Genomic DNA, 12,367 nt, shown 5'->3' on the forward strand with positions numbered 1-12,367 from the left:
ATTAACACGTTAGCTTTAATAGGGCCTTCTGGGGGACTTAAATGTTTTATTTCAGTGTATGCAGGAATTGCTTTTTGTATTGAAACCAATAGTCAATCACATCCTCTTGTAAAGGAGATTCACACCCCTACAAATTTTCTTTGCACTGAAACCATTATCTCTTATTTTAATTTCTACATCTGTTTATGTCATTAAATATCTTCAGACAGAGACATGCCACCTCCATCTTTTAGCAGGCAGAGTAAATAAATAAACAAAAATACTTCCAGAGCAGCCCACGAAGCAAACTCAAACCCAACCGCTTTTTTGCTTTTTTACACCCTTTTATCCGAATCGTGTTTGAGCGACTCAGTTAACAAAACTAACTCCAAGATGCAAAGATAAAGAGGGTGTGTATTACAGGTACAGGTGAGCGACACCGTGTCTTCCTGCATCCACCTGCCCACTTGAAGACTCATGCCACACCCCTGCTGCTCGCTCCTCTGGGAAAAACATCAACACCAACAATGCATTTCACTACTACACATGCAGTGGGGCATGCTGGGAGGCAGCTGGCCCGGCATCGTGAAGCAGTAGGAGACCAGAGAGAGAATAAGAGCAAAGTGAGTCAGCAGAATAATTACAGCTGTGAAAGAATGTAATTAACAGGAGGGTGAGGGAGAAAGGAGGGTGAATGAGGCAGCTTAAATCACAGAAAGAAGCCTTAAAGTTTCCTAAAAGTAGGATTAAACTCCCTCCTTCTTTAGCAAAGCAGTTCATCTAAGAATGATTGGGCTATTCTTTTAGTGTCCCCAGAGCCTCAGGATGCCGACCAGCCACCCGTTTACACCAACAAGGTAGCTGTAAAATCTATACTAGAACAGTAAGGTAGGCACAGACCAAGCAGTTGGTTATACAGCTTGGCACGCAGACACCAGACGAGAGAGACTGCAGCAAGGGTTTGACGTGATCGTGTGTTATGTTCGTCCACACCTTAGGCTTCGACTTGGGGCTGCTGCCGTCGGGCCCGTCCTCGTAGGGCTCGTCGGGCCGGCCGCCGGCATTGAGCAGGCGGGTCTTGTCGCGCTGGCCGCGCTGGAAGCTGTGTTTCAGCGGGGAGCGAGCACCTGAGTCGCTGTCCTCGCCGTATGAGTAACCACCGTGGGCGGAGGAAGCGATCTCTGCGTCACTGTACTTTTTACCTTTGTCTCGCAATGCCGGGCAGCGGTAAGGGTAGCCCGTTCTGTAGCCCTGGGAAACATAGAGACAAACAACAACAGCAGTAAGCAAAGGGTTAATACAGAAACAGATATATTTTTAAGTGGAAACTTTGGTAGTATGACATTTTAAAGAAAAAAAAAACAACTTAAATTACAGTATTGTAGAATGTATCTGTATTTTTCTTTTATGCATATTTATTACACTTAAATGTTTCAAATCAAATAACTTTTACTATTAGGCAATGATAACCAGAGTAAACACTACGTGCTGGTTTGATTTCATTTATTGAGGGGAAAAAGCCATCCAAACCTACCTGGCCCTATGTGAAAAGGTAATTGCCCCCTATACCTAATACCACCCTTGGATGGCAAAAACTGCAACCAAGCGTTTGTGATAATGGGCAATAAGTCTGTCATATCACTGTAGAGGAATTTTGGCCAACTCTTCTTTGGAATGGTTTTAATTCAGCCACGTTGGAGGGTTTTCAAGCATGAACAGCCTGTTTACAGGCATCTCAATCAGATTTAAGTTCAGACTTTGACTTGGCCACTCCAAACCCTACATACTGTCTTTTTTAAGAAATTCAGAGGTGGACTTGCTGGTATGTTTCTGGATCATTGTCCTTCTTTATCACCAAAGTGCACCTGAGCTTGAGGTCACAAACTAATGGCCAGACATTCTGCTTCAGTATTTTCACTTAGAGAGGAGAACTCATGGTTCCATCAATCACAACAAGTCGTCCAGGCCTTAAAGCAGCAAAGCAGCTCCAGACTCCAGATGTAACAGGATGCACACCTTCCAAAAAGTTCAACTTTTGTCTTGTCAGTCCACAATTTGGCAATATTTTGCCAAAAGTCGTGGTGATCATCAAGATGTTTTTGGTAAATGTGAGGTGAGCCTTTCTGTTCGTTCTGGTCAACAGTGGTTTTGGCCTCGGAACTATTGATGCAATTTTTGCCTAGTCTCTTTCTTATTGCTGATTCATGAACACTGACCTTAACTGAGACATGAGAGACCTGCAGGTCTTTAGATGATGTTCTGGGTTCTTTTGGGACTTCCTGGATGAGTCATCGATGCACTCTTGAATTAATTTTGGTAGTCTGGCCACTCCTGGAAAGGCTCACCACTGTCCTAAGTTTCCCCCTTTGTGGATAATGGCTCTCACTGTGGTTTGCTGGAGTCCCAAAGTCTTAGAAATGGCTTTGTAACCCTTTCCAGGCCGACAGATGTCAATGACTTTGTTTCTCATCTGTTCTTGAATTTCTTTAGATGACAGCATGCTGCGCTGATTTTTGAGATCTTTTAGCCAACTTCTCTTTGTCTGACAAGTTCTATTTAGGGGATTTCTGGATTAAGCAGGTCTGGCAGTAATCAGGGCTGGATGTGGTTAGAGAACTGAACTCATCATTCAATGATTTATTTCACTGATTTAACAAGGGAGGTGTTACTTTTCCACATAGGGCCATGTAGGTTTGGGTGCTTTTTCCCATAACAAATTTAATCTTTTAAATATCATTCAAATATAACGTTTATTTGTACTTGGGTTATATTTGTATAATATTAAAATTTGTTTGACAAATATGCAAAAAATAAGAAACTTACCAAGGGAGGAAATACTTTTTCACAACACTGTAGACAGTAAAAAAAACTCCATTTTCTTATTTCTGATATGTAGGAATACTTCAAATTTTTTTTTGTTCACCCGCTTTCCAAAACAATGTAAAACACAGCAGCCAAAAGCACTAGGGATCATTATTTCAATTATTTTAAAAGGGCTTTTAATGTTGATGCATTAATGAATGTGATGAATCCAGACAACATAGCTTGTTGGTTATTTTTGGAAAAAAATCAACCATATGACTTTAACATGGATACACAAATTTAAAAAATTCTAGAAAAGTTCCAACGTAGTTGTCTCAGTGGTCCGTGTTTACATCTGTAAAGTTGTAAAATAGGCACACATGGACGTGGAGTGGAAAGCAGCCTGCTTAATGCTTTATTTGCACTTCTATGTGGCATATTTTAAGTATTTAAAATCATGGTAGAGTCTGATTAACCACAGTATCTAATGTGTTTGATATTAACATTTTAATACATTTACTTTAACCAGCATTTTAGTTATTAAACACAAACTTTGACTTGCACACTATCTAGTTTTCTTCTTATATTTCAGCTTCTACTTCAAGCTGGGTTTTTTTAATCTTCTTTTGGCTTTAAATGCCTTGTTTTAAACCTTTTAGACGCTCTCTTTTGTGATGATGAGCCTGATGACTCATGAAAACTTTGGCTGTTGAAATGTGCTTCTTAAATAAACTTGCCTTTCTAAAAACAGATTTTTTTCATTTCTAATGTCGTCCCACTCCCTAGCAAAAGCATCAGTTAATTTTCCCTCATATCTTTCTTCTCACCAGGTTGTCAAGCATTCTCATGAGAGCCTCAAACTCCTGCTCCCCGACTTGCCACTTTGGATGTGTGGCTGAGCCGTCCCCAGCCGGCTCTGGCACCCGCGGGCGCGCCTTGTATTTCCCCGGGTCCAGCATCACCAGATTGTCGGGCCCTCCAGCGCTGGCCAGTGTTCGCACCTGGAAGAAATTTTGGGGGGTAGGCAGAGACAGACAAAGCACAGACAGGATCCAGGATACAGAAAAGAAACAGAAAATGTGGACATGAAGACATTCACACGCAGCAAACATCCAACATAACACAGAGACCCACACATTAACATGAAGAAAGATGAACAGATATAAAAATGTGGAGACACAAGAAGACAAGGACATTAGTTATGAGAAATGCAGACAAACGTATGGGGCCAAAAACAGCCAAAAATAAAAAAGTGTGATTCAGTACGGGGTTAAAGTTAGAGTGATAGTTCTTAAGCTTTTTGATTTAATTGATTTAAATTGTCTTGGCATGAAATTTCAGTTGAAAACATTTTTCACCTACCTGGATTTCACAGGCAGTAACAAGATTGTGGATGTAATAAAAAGCTTCTTCCACTGTTTCTCCAACAGACACCAAACCGTGGTTTCTGAGGATGAGCACCTAGAAAAGACAAAGCAATAACACAACTGTTCATACAATCGTAAAAACCACTTGTAACTTTTTTGAAACTTTTAATATCTTCCTATTTTTGAGACATCTCAGACTGTCAGATCATCTTTTTTTAAATGAAACCTTTTTGAATTGACTGCAGTGACAATCTGCTTTCCTTTAAAGCACACATTACGTCTGCCGTTGATAAAGTTGATTTCAGTTGATTATCGCTCCATCAACTGTTTCACATTTCAGAAGAGAAAGATACATTTGTTTTATTTCTACTGCCAATTCCTCTCTATGTGATTTACAGAAAGCCTCACCAGATTTTTACCAAGATGTTCCGATCAAACTTATCAGTGCTCTATGTAGGGCTGAAATGCTACACAAAAATTTGGGTTTGGTGCAAGTCATGATTCAGCATAATCTCAGTACAGAGAGAAACAACACATTCATTAAATTTCTGTTTTGTGTTGGAGCCCCTTGAAAATGAAATGATTCATCTTAAGTGGCAATTCAACATTAAGTCACTAATTTTGTTATTGTCAATTAAAAAAAACTCACCATACCACTGTGGCATGGAGAGTTGCAGGTTTAAAAATGTTAATATCTAGGTAAATAAAAATAATTTCTTTTGCCTTTATTCAACAAATCCATCTTACTCACACACTGTTGTCTATGTTCTGATCTCATAAGTAGCAAAAACCATACACCTTTCCCACTTCCAGCTCATCTAGGTACATTTCACCTAAGTGCACAACTACTGACTATCAAAATAAAAGCATGAATAACTACTCAAATAACCAAGAATAGCACAAACATCATCAAACTTTGTCCTCTAGTTTTCCTCAAGCAAAATAACTACAAAAAATGGCTTGATGTTAAATGATGAAATCACACAGTAAAATGTGAATCATTCCAGAATTGAAATCCTGAAGCAACGCTTCTTTCGTCTATTAAAGATGGGGTGTTCTTACCTTGCTGTTTGCCCCGAGGTTCTTCTGTATGAGCGTTCTTTCTTCATTATCCACCAGAATACCGTGATAGTCGTGATAGGAGACCTCCCCAAGCGACAGAGCCTCAGGGGAGATCGGCAACAGGCCGCATTTCATGGCCGACACCTGCGGCCAAACAAACACAGACCACATGGCATGTGACACAAGACTGGGACTAGTCCGTGTTTGTATTTGTTTACACCTTTGAGTCTCTTACCGCAGCCCCTGCAGGTGTGTGTATATGTACAATACATTTCACGTCAGGCCGTGCGGCGTAGATGGCTGAGTGCAGAGTGAAGCCGGCCTGGTTGACTCCAAGATTAGTGCTGCCCCGGTCCACAATCTCACCCTGAAGGTTGATCTTCACCTAGAGAGCCGGGAAGACGACAAAGGTTTAATTAAACACAAGAACTTGTAAATAAAAATGAAATGTTTTCCCTCTCTGACTGAAAGCAGCTGCAGTTTTGATAGGCACAAGCACAGATTCTCACCAGGCTGGAAGCAGTGACTTCACTGTACAGGAGCCCAAAGGGGACAATTAAGAAGCGCTCCTCGTCTGAGTTCACCCTGACCTAAAACAAAAACAAGAAGACAGTTTCATTACTTAACAGTGTCACATGACAATCAGCTCCAACGGAGTCATACCAATAAATAATATATCTCTGACGGGTTCAAAATTGTTTCTCTATAGTTCAACTTATTTGAAAACACTTTCACAAAAATACTGCTGGCATTCTTAAACAAATTTACTACTCACAAAGCAATGCAAACATTTAATTTTGTAGCTCGCACAGCCCTCTGAGCTGTTTGGTTTGAGTTTTTGGAGACTTGCTCTGTTTGAGTGCAGGGATTCTTACAGGCTGACACGGTCAGATCACCCTGAGGACAAAGCAGAGAAAACTTTGCCCCAACAAAACCCTCCCAGGCTTTGTCTGAGACACTCCACTGTATGCTGCTGCATGGCTGAGCTCCTTTTGTTAGCTCATTATGTTTACATTTTGGTTCAGTGGCCCAATTAAGAGGAAGCCAAATGAACTATTAGCAGTTCCTGTTTGCAGTTCACCCAAGGATGCACGGATAATTATGTAAATGCTTAAGAAAAATAAAAAATGTGATGGATCTCTATAAAGTTTTGTACTTCCTGAGGCCATTGTTTTTCACCTCTATGGAGCAAAGAAGGGGCGCTTTGGATGCCATGCAAACAAAAAATCCTCTCCTGATCACACAAACTAATAAGACATACTAGCTCCAAACAAGACCTAGGTGATAAATCACCATTGTCAATTCACTGTATTTATGGAAAATACAGATTTTGAGAAATTTAAATGTAGATTTTCTCTTAAATTTCCTCTGCCTCTCCCTTTGGGCTTTGTCCAGTTGATTTCAAGCAAACTAGATGGAAACATCATCAGAATGGAAAACTTAAGGATCATTTGAGCACCTCTCTCTTTTTCTTACACACATTAACAGACATGTGAATTTGAGGGGGTGTGCAGCAAAGAGCAGAGATGATTCTCTGACATTTCCTTCACAGGTTTAACTGGGCAGCATACATAGTATATCTGCTTAACATTTAAACATTTTTCATTTCTATCCACATGAGATTGCCTCCTGCAAATAATATAACATTGGAAAATATCTGTTTTTGTCTCTACTCCTCATGTAAGTGTTGTATAATTAAGCAGGAGGAAAAATCACTTGAAATCGTAAATTGTGCTGAGAGAGAGATATTCTTCTGTATGGTGCTTGCTCTGTTGATCAACCACCGCAGCTTTCTCTCATTCTCTCCCCTAAGGGTCAAAAATATGACTTTATACTTGTTTTTCTTTCACAATTAGGTACTTTTCAATACAACAATGCACCCATCTCATTCAGCTTTGCTTATTGTCTTTCCTCATTGCCCAAATTCTTCTTTCCAACTTTGACAGAATGTCTTTAAGACTTAAACTTACCAATCAAATGATGGGTATATAAAAAGTCACAGTGAAGCTTCTATCTTTCATGAATAGCTTAAAGACAAACTGAGTTCACGAGGTGGGTTGAAACATGACGGAGGAAGCCTGTCTTACTGTGAGGTGGTTGTAGATGAGCTCAGACCAGCCAAACAGGTCAGCAAGCCGATAAAAGGCAGCCAGCTTGCAGCGGAGCAGCTTCTCGCCCTTGTCGTAGGAAATTGAGTCTGAACCACGCAGATCATTCACAGGAGTCACCATACCCAAACCTGAGAGAGAAGGAGTGAGTCAGACAGATGAGAGTATAAGAAACATTGTAAAAACTTGTAATAAAATACTGACAGGAAGAAAAAGATACTTGCAGGGTAATAATTATGAGACATAGTGCTTCATTTTTAGAAAAAGCTTCCCTGTTCACTGAAGTAAAAACACATATTGATGTATTCAGCCCATAAAAATCATAATGGCCTCTCTGTCAGGAGTTAACAACCACAGATGCTGCATTACTCATCGTGAGCGCAGACATATCACAGACGGGGTCAAAAAGTCACAATCACTTGTTCTGCTTACTCATGTTGAGCGCTGCCATGCCACCTTGTGGAGCAGCCGGGTACATGGAAGGCATGCTGGTGGTCATGAAGTCTGCGATCTGCTGCAGGGCCAGCAGGCTGGTAGGCGTCTTCCCCTTCTTCAGCTGATCCTGGATCATTGTCTCAAGCTCATCGCAGAACGCCTGCAGGTCAAATCAAGCAGATGCAAAGACAGTGTAAGGACATCCTTCCTGGACAGTTCACCTTTTTACCCACAACACATCTACAGGACTTTTATACTACTGTGTTCTGAAATGTAGAGCATAAATGAGCCTTAACAAACTGGATCCATCATGTGATGCTACGAGGCCTGCTGTATTCACACAAAAGTAAGGCCCATTCACATGTTTAACAGCTGGTCATTATACTGTGCATTCATCTACAGTAAATGTGATGTTTGCTGCTGGATCTGATGACATAAATGAACTTATTCAGTGTGTCTATAGCACTGACAGGGCTCTGTAGTATCATGGAGACCCTCTTCCTCTGCTCCATCATGTTGAAGTCCTGCCGCAGGTCTGGGGCCATGTTTCTCTCCCTCTGATACTCTGGGCTGCTCTCATCCACCCGGTCAAAGTACCGCTCCTTGTGGGGGGCTGTGGTGGGAGGGGGGGCCGTCACCACTCCGGCACCTGACTCGCCGTTCATGCTGGCTTGGGCTCCTGCAGAAAGAAGAACATAGAGATGATAGCCCACATTTCAATCATTTCAATTTGACTTCACTTACATTGCTGCCCCACATACATATGACTGACATGTTTTTGTAGGACTTATCTTTAAGTGGTAGGGTTTTCTGTGTTTGGTTGTTTTTGTCCACTATTTATAAGGAGCAAATATAGAGCACCTATCCAGCTCTATGTATGTCCTATGTACAGAGATCGTAGCCCTCAAGGCATGCCACGTCATCCCTAACCTCTCATCCTGTTTCTGACTCCATCAGCTGCCCTCTTATTCTAATTAGGGCATGAAAAAGCCCACAATTATCCTTAAATTTAGATAAAATAACGTAACCCTCATTTTTCCTAAACATGTAGAAGTCCAAATATTGAAGAAATCAACAAAACAATTGTCTAAAGTCAAACAATTAAGCTCCTGCTGACAAAGGAAAAGAAAGAAAGGGGAAATGGACATCGCCAGTCATTGAACTAAACAGCAGCCAATCACACGAACACATTCTCCTCTATTTCCTGTCCAGATGACGTGACCACTCTTCCAAGCTTGGAGCGGTTTTCATTGATTTTCACAATGTGTTTCCTGGAATCACAACACCACTCAGCTGTCAAGGCTGTGCTGAATAAAGTAAAGAGAAAAAATCTGTTCCTACAAGAGCCAAAAGAAAATACCACTGGAGATTGTAAGTTGTAAAATATTGGCTATAATTTCCTAAATTTTCCATACAGTGTTAAAAATGATTTATATTTTTTAACACTATAACGTAAAGTAAGCCTTAAATGGTACATCTCTTCCACAACACAGATGTGTAAGAGAGAGGAATGAAATGTTTTAGAACCTCATCATTGCCAATGTTTTTGTGCAATTCAGACAGTGTGTAGAACAAAAATGCATGCCTAGGACTTATATTTCTGTTGCTATGCAATTAAAAAAGGCATCGACTGTTTGACTTTTAAACTCCTAGAAATGTTTTTTGTAAGTCTGGGACATACATTGCTCTATATACGATGGTGCGGGCTCAGTAGGTAGAGTCGGTCATCTCACAGTCAGAGGGTTGGGGGTTTGATCCCAAGCTCCCACAGTCACATGTCAGTGTGTCCTTGGGCAAAACCCATTACACTCCCGTGTAAATGGGTACAGAATGGATGCATTTGAATAGGATTAAATACAGCACTTTGAGTAGTCAGAAGACTAGAAAAGTGCTATACAAGATCAAGTCCATTTACCAAGTCATATAGGATGCATGGAGATTTTTGCTGATATCTGATATCAAAAATTTCACAAACTTGTTATAGTCATATTACTGATCAGGGCTGGAAAAATATCAGTTCTTCATGGCCAATGCCTATTATTAGCAATTCATAAGACCAGTAGTTGATATCTTGAACTGACATGCATTTATGTACTTAATATTGTAAAAGTAAAATAATGATCACAAACTATTAAAAAATAATGAAGGAAAATAAACAATTTAGCCCCAGCATGAGCAGCAGCAGGAAAAGAGGAAGTGATTTTATACGTTCACTGGGTCAGTGGCCTACACTGAAGCGCTGGTTGGCTGGTGCTCGTGACATTTAGCCAATCAGATTGTGTTGTATGCAGGATATTTGGTAAGACTGTTGGCAAAGCCAGAGGGGAAGACACACCTTGCAGTGTCGCCAAAGCAGAGCACCTTTTGATTAATCAGTTTTATTGCTTATCTGTAAAATAAAATGATGAAACCGATGATCAGCCAAATCCCAAATATCAGCATCAACAATCTGCCAGGCCAATAAATGGTCGACCCTAATACTGATACATACAAAGTGCTGCCTAAAACTCCACAAACGTTAAGCTCACCTCATAAGGTGGCACAGGACATGCAATGTTTTACAAATACTCAGTCATTGTTTCTCAAAAAAATAAAAATGGGACTTTAATCTTATTTAAAAACTATATTTTATCATTACTTTAACCGGGCCTGGTTTGAATTAGACAACTACTGCAAGAAAATAATAAAACAGCAGCAATACCCTGTGATACTACTGAAAAAAGAAACTAATTTCACTCATTTTTACTTGGGAAACAATCGTACTTTGCTCACTTTTGTTATAAATGTCCACGTAAGCAACCTATTTAACTTAGTACTCTTAAGTAAAATTGTTTCTTAAGTTGAAACTAGCATGTATCAATGCTGAATCTGTTAGCCTGTTAGAGGCAATTTCCATTATGTGTTTGCATCAAGCTAAGAATACTCATATTTTTCTTCTGACTTTCTAATAGTAATTGTCTTTGCTCTTTCTCTGCCAATATTTATGGCTGAAATTCTGGCTGCAATTCAGGGCACAACTTTTCATATCCACCTGTCCAAATAATTAACTCTTCAAGCTGTTACCTGCAGATCTAAATGTTATTTCAATAATATCATGCATCCCTGAGTTATATTGTTTAATTTCACCTGAATAACTAACACAGCTCTGACTTCATAATGCATTAGAGATTAGAGACTTTGGGGGACTACAGACAGATTTCCTATAGATCCATCCAGCTGGCTGGCTCTATGCGAGCATAAATAGCCTCTGCCTGTCTGTCACAGCGCCGATTTCTTAGGCCCCTGACTCTGTAGGACACACACCCACTTCTGAGCAGAGGGAAATGTCTGTGCATGCAACCATGCATGGGTAATAGGGAGGGAGGGGAACTCTGGCAGAAAGTGATGCAGACCATTAGTCCACATCAATACAAATGTTCAGCCAAAACCACCATGACAACTGCAGAGCAAACCGAAAGCATCCAGTATCACACTGAGCGCTGACAGTCTCTCTCTGTCTCTGGTTGCCTTTATTCGGCTCCTGGAGGTTTTCCAAACATCAAACTAGATATTTTTCACAGATGTCAGGTCACCTGCTTTAATCAAGGTTAATGTGTTGAGTTCATGCAGTTTGACTATTTCTAGTCTAACAATGTTTGGTCCATTTCACCCTAGATGAAAGAAAGAGTAATGATCACTGCATGGCAACGTTTCAAAGGGAGAGCTGGAAAAAAACCCAAAGGTTAAAGTATTCAAGCTCACTGGTTAAACTTTGTAAATATTACCTTTCATGTGTTTAAACAACAACACCACAGAGAATCTTAAAAAGCCCTTTTACCTTTGTAAAAATAAAAACATGAACTGAAAGTGTTTTATTAATGTTAATGTTGATGTTATCGAATGTTGGATGCCGAACTTGATGAAACATCAGCCACTGGTTCAGTGTGTTGCTAACAGCCATTGTTAGATATGGTAGCTTATACCATGGTCTTGGTGAATACTCAATTCTTATTGGCTCTAACAATTCCAGTGGTGTCCATGAACTTCTGATATAGGGACACCGTTCGAACTTCACAAGTAGTTCTGGTAAAAAAAATCATTACACAGTTAAAAATTAATTTGCAGCTGCTGTTAGACGATAGGAATAACCATAGCAACCTGACGCTGTCATATTTTCTGAGCAGGGAGTACAGCGCCACCAGCCTAAGGAGCCTACGGACCGGCATCAACCGTCACTTAACTGACGTAAATATAATGACAGACTCCAGGTTTAAGACCAGTAACATAAAACGGTCTTAGCTCCTATATCCCACGTACACCTTGTTTCTAGGCTCACCTCAACTCTGAGAGGTGTCACAAAAAAAAAACTCACTTCCCTCCTGTTCTAACTTATACAAATTATTTTAAGATAACATAACATAAAACAAAAAAACACTGTGCGCCTCCATGTCGTCTATAAATCCCTGATAATCTGGCACCTCGTCAGGTATTAACCATACTTAACTTCGCCTACTTTAGGCGGAATTGTAACTTAATTCGTCATAAAAAAAAAAACACTATTTTTCAGCAGGTACTTCTTGATTTTTTAAGGTAATCTGTTACCTATAATAAACTGAGTTCTACAAACATATCAGG

At 40.1% G+C, this 12,367-nt stretch overlaps 1 protein-coding gene across 10 annotated transcripts in view; it reads right to left on the reverse strand.

Annotated features, from left to right (window-relative positions):
• Positions 1-12,367, reverse strand: part of add1 (adducin 1 (alpha)) — a 58,132-nt gene that overhangs the window by 25,448 nt on the left and 20,317 nt on the right. For 8 of the 10 annotated variants that reach the window (XR_005993195.1, XM_041810901.1, XM_041810894.1 and 5 more), the window contains exons 2-10: positions 8,224-8,432; positions 7,751-7,913; positions 7,298-7,449; positions 5,720-5,800; positions 5,446-5,595; positions 5,211-5,354; positions 4,144-4,242; positions 3,609-3,782; positions 880-1,230 (exon numbers count right to left, since the gene is read on the reverse strand). Coding sequence is in view for 9 of the 10 variants with exons in the window: in XM_041810901.1 (XP_041666835.1) it covers positions 880-1,230; positions 3,609-3,782; positions 4,144-4,242; positions 5,211-5,354; positions 5,446-5,595; positions 5,720-5,800; positions 7,298-7,449; positions 7,751-7,913; positions 8,224-8,418 (1,509 nt within the window). In the remaining variant the exon portion in view is untranslated. The remainder of the gene's footprint in view (positions 1-879; positions 1,231-3,608; positions 3,783-4,143; positions 4,243-5,210; positions 5,355-5,445; positions 5,596-5,719; positions 5,801-7,297; positions 7,450-7,750; positions 7,914-8,223; positions 8,433-12,367) is intronic. The other 2 variants (XM_041810895.1, XM_041810902.1) reach the window with 1 other exon arrangement.

Source organism: Cheilinus undulatus, linkage group 17 (assembly GCF_018320785.1).
Source record: "Cheilinus undulatus linkage group 17, ASM1832078v1, whole genome shotgun sequence".
Taxonomy (NCBI): Eukaryota; Metazoa; Chordata; class Actinopteri; order Labriformes; family Labridae; genus Cheilinus; species Cheilinus undulatus.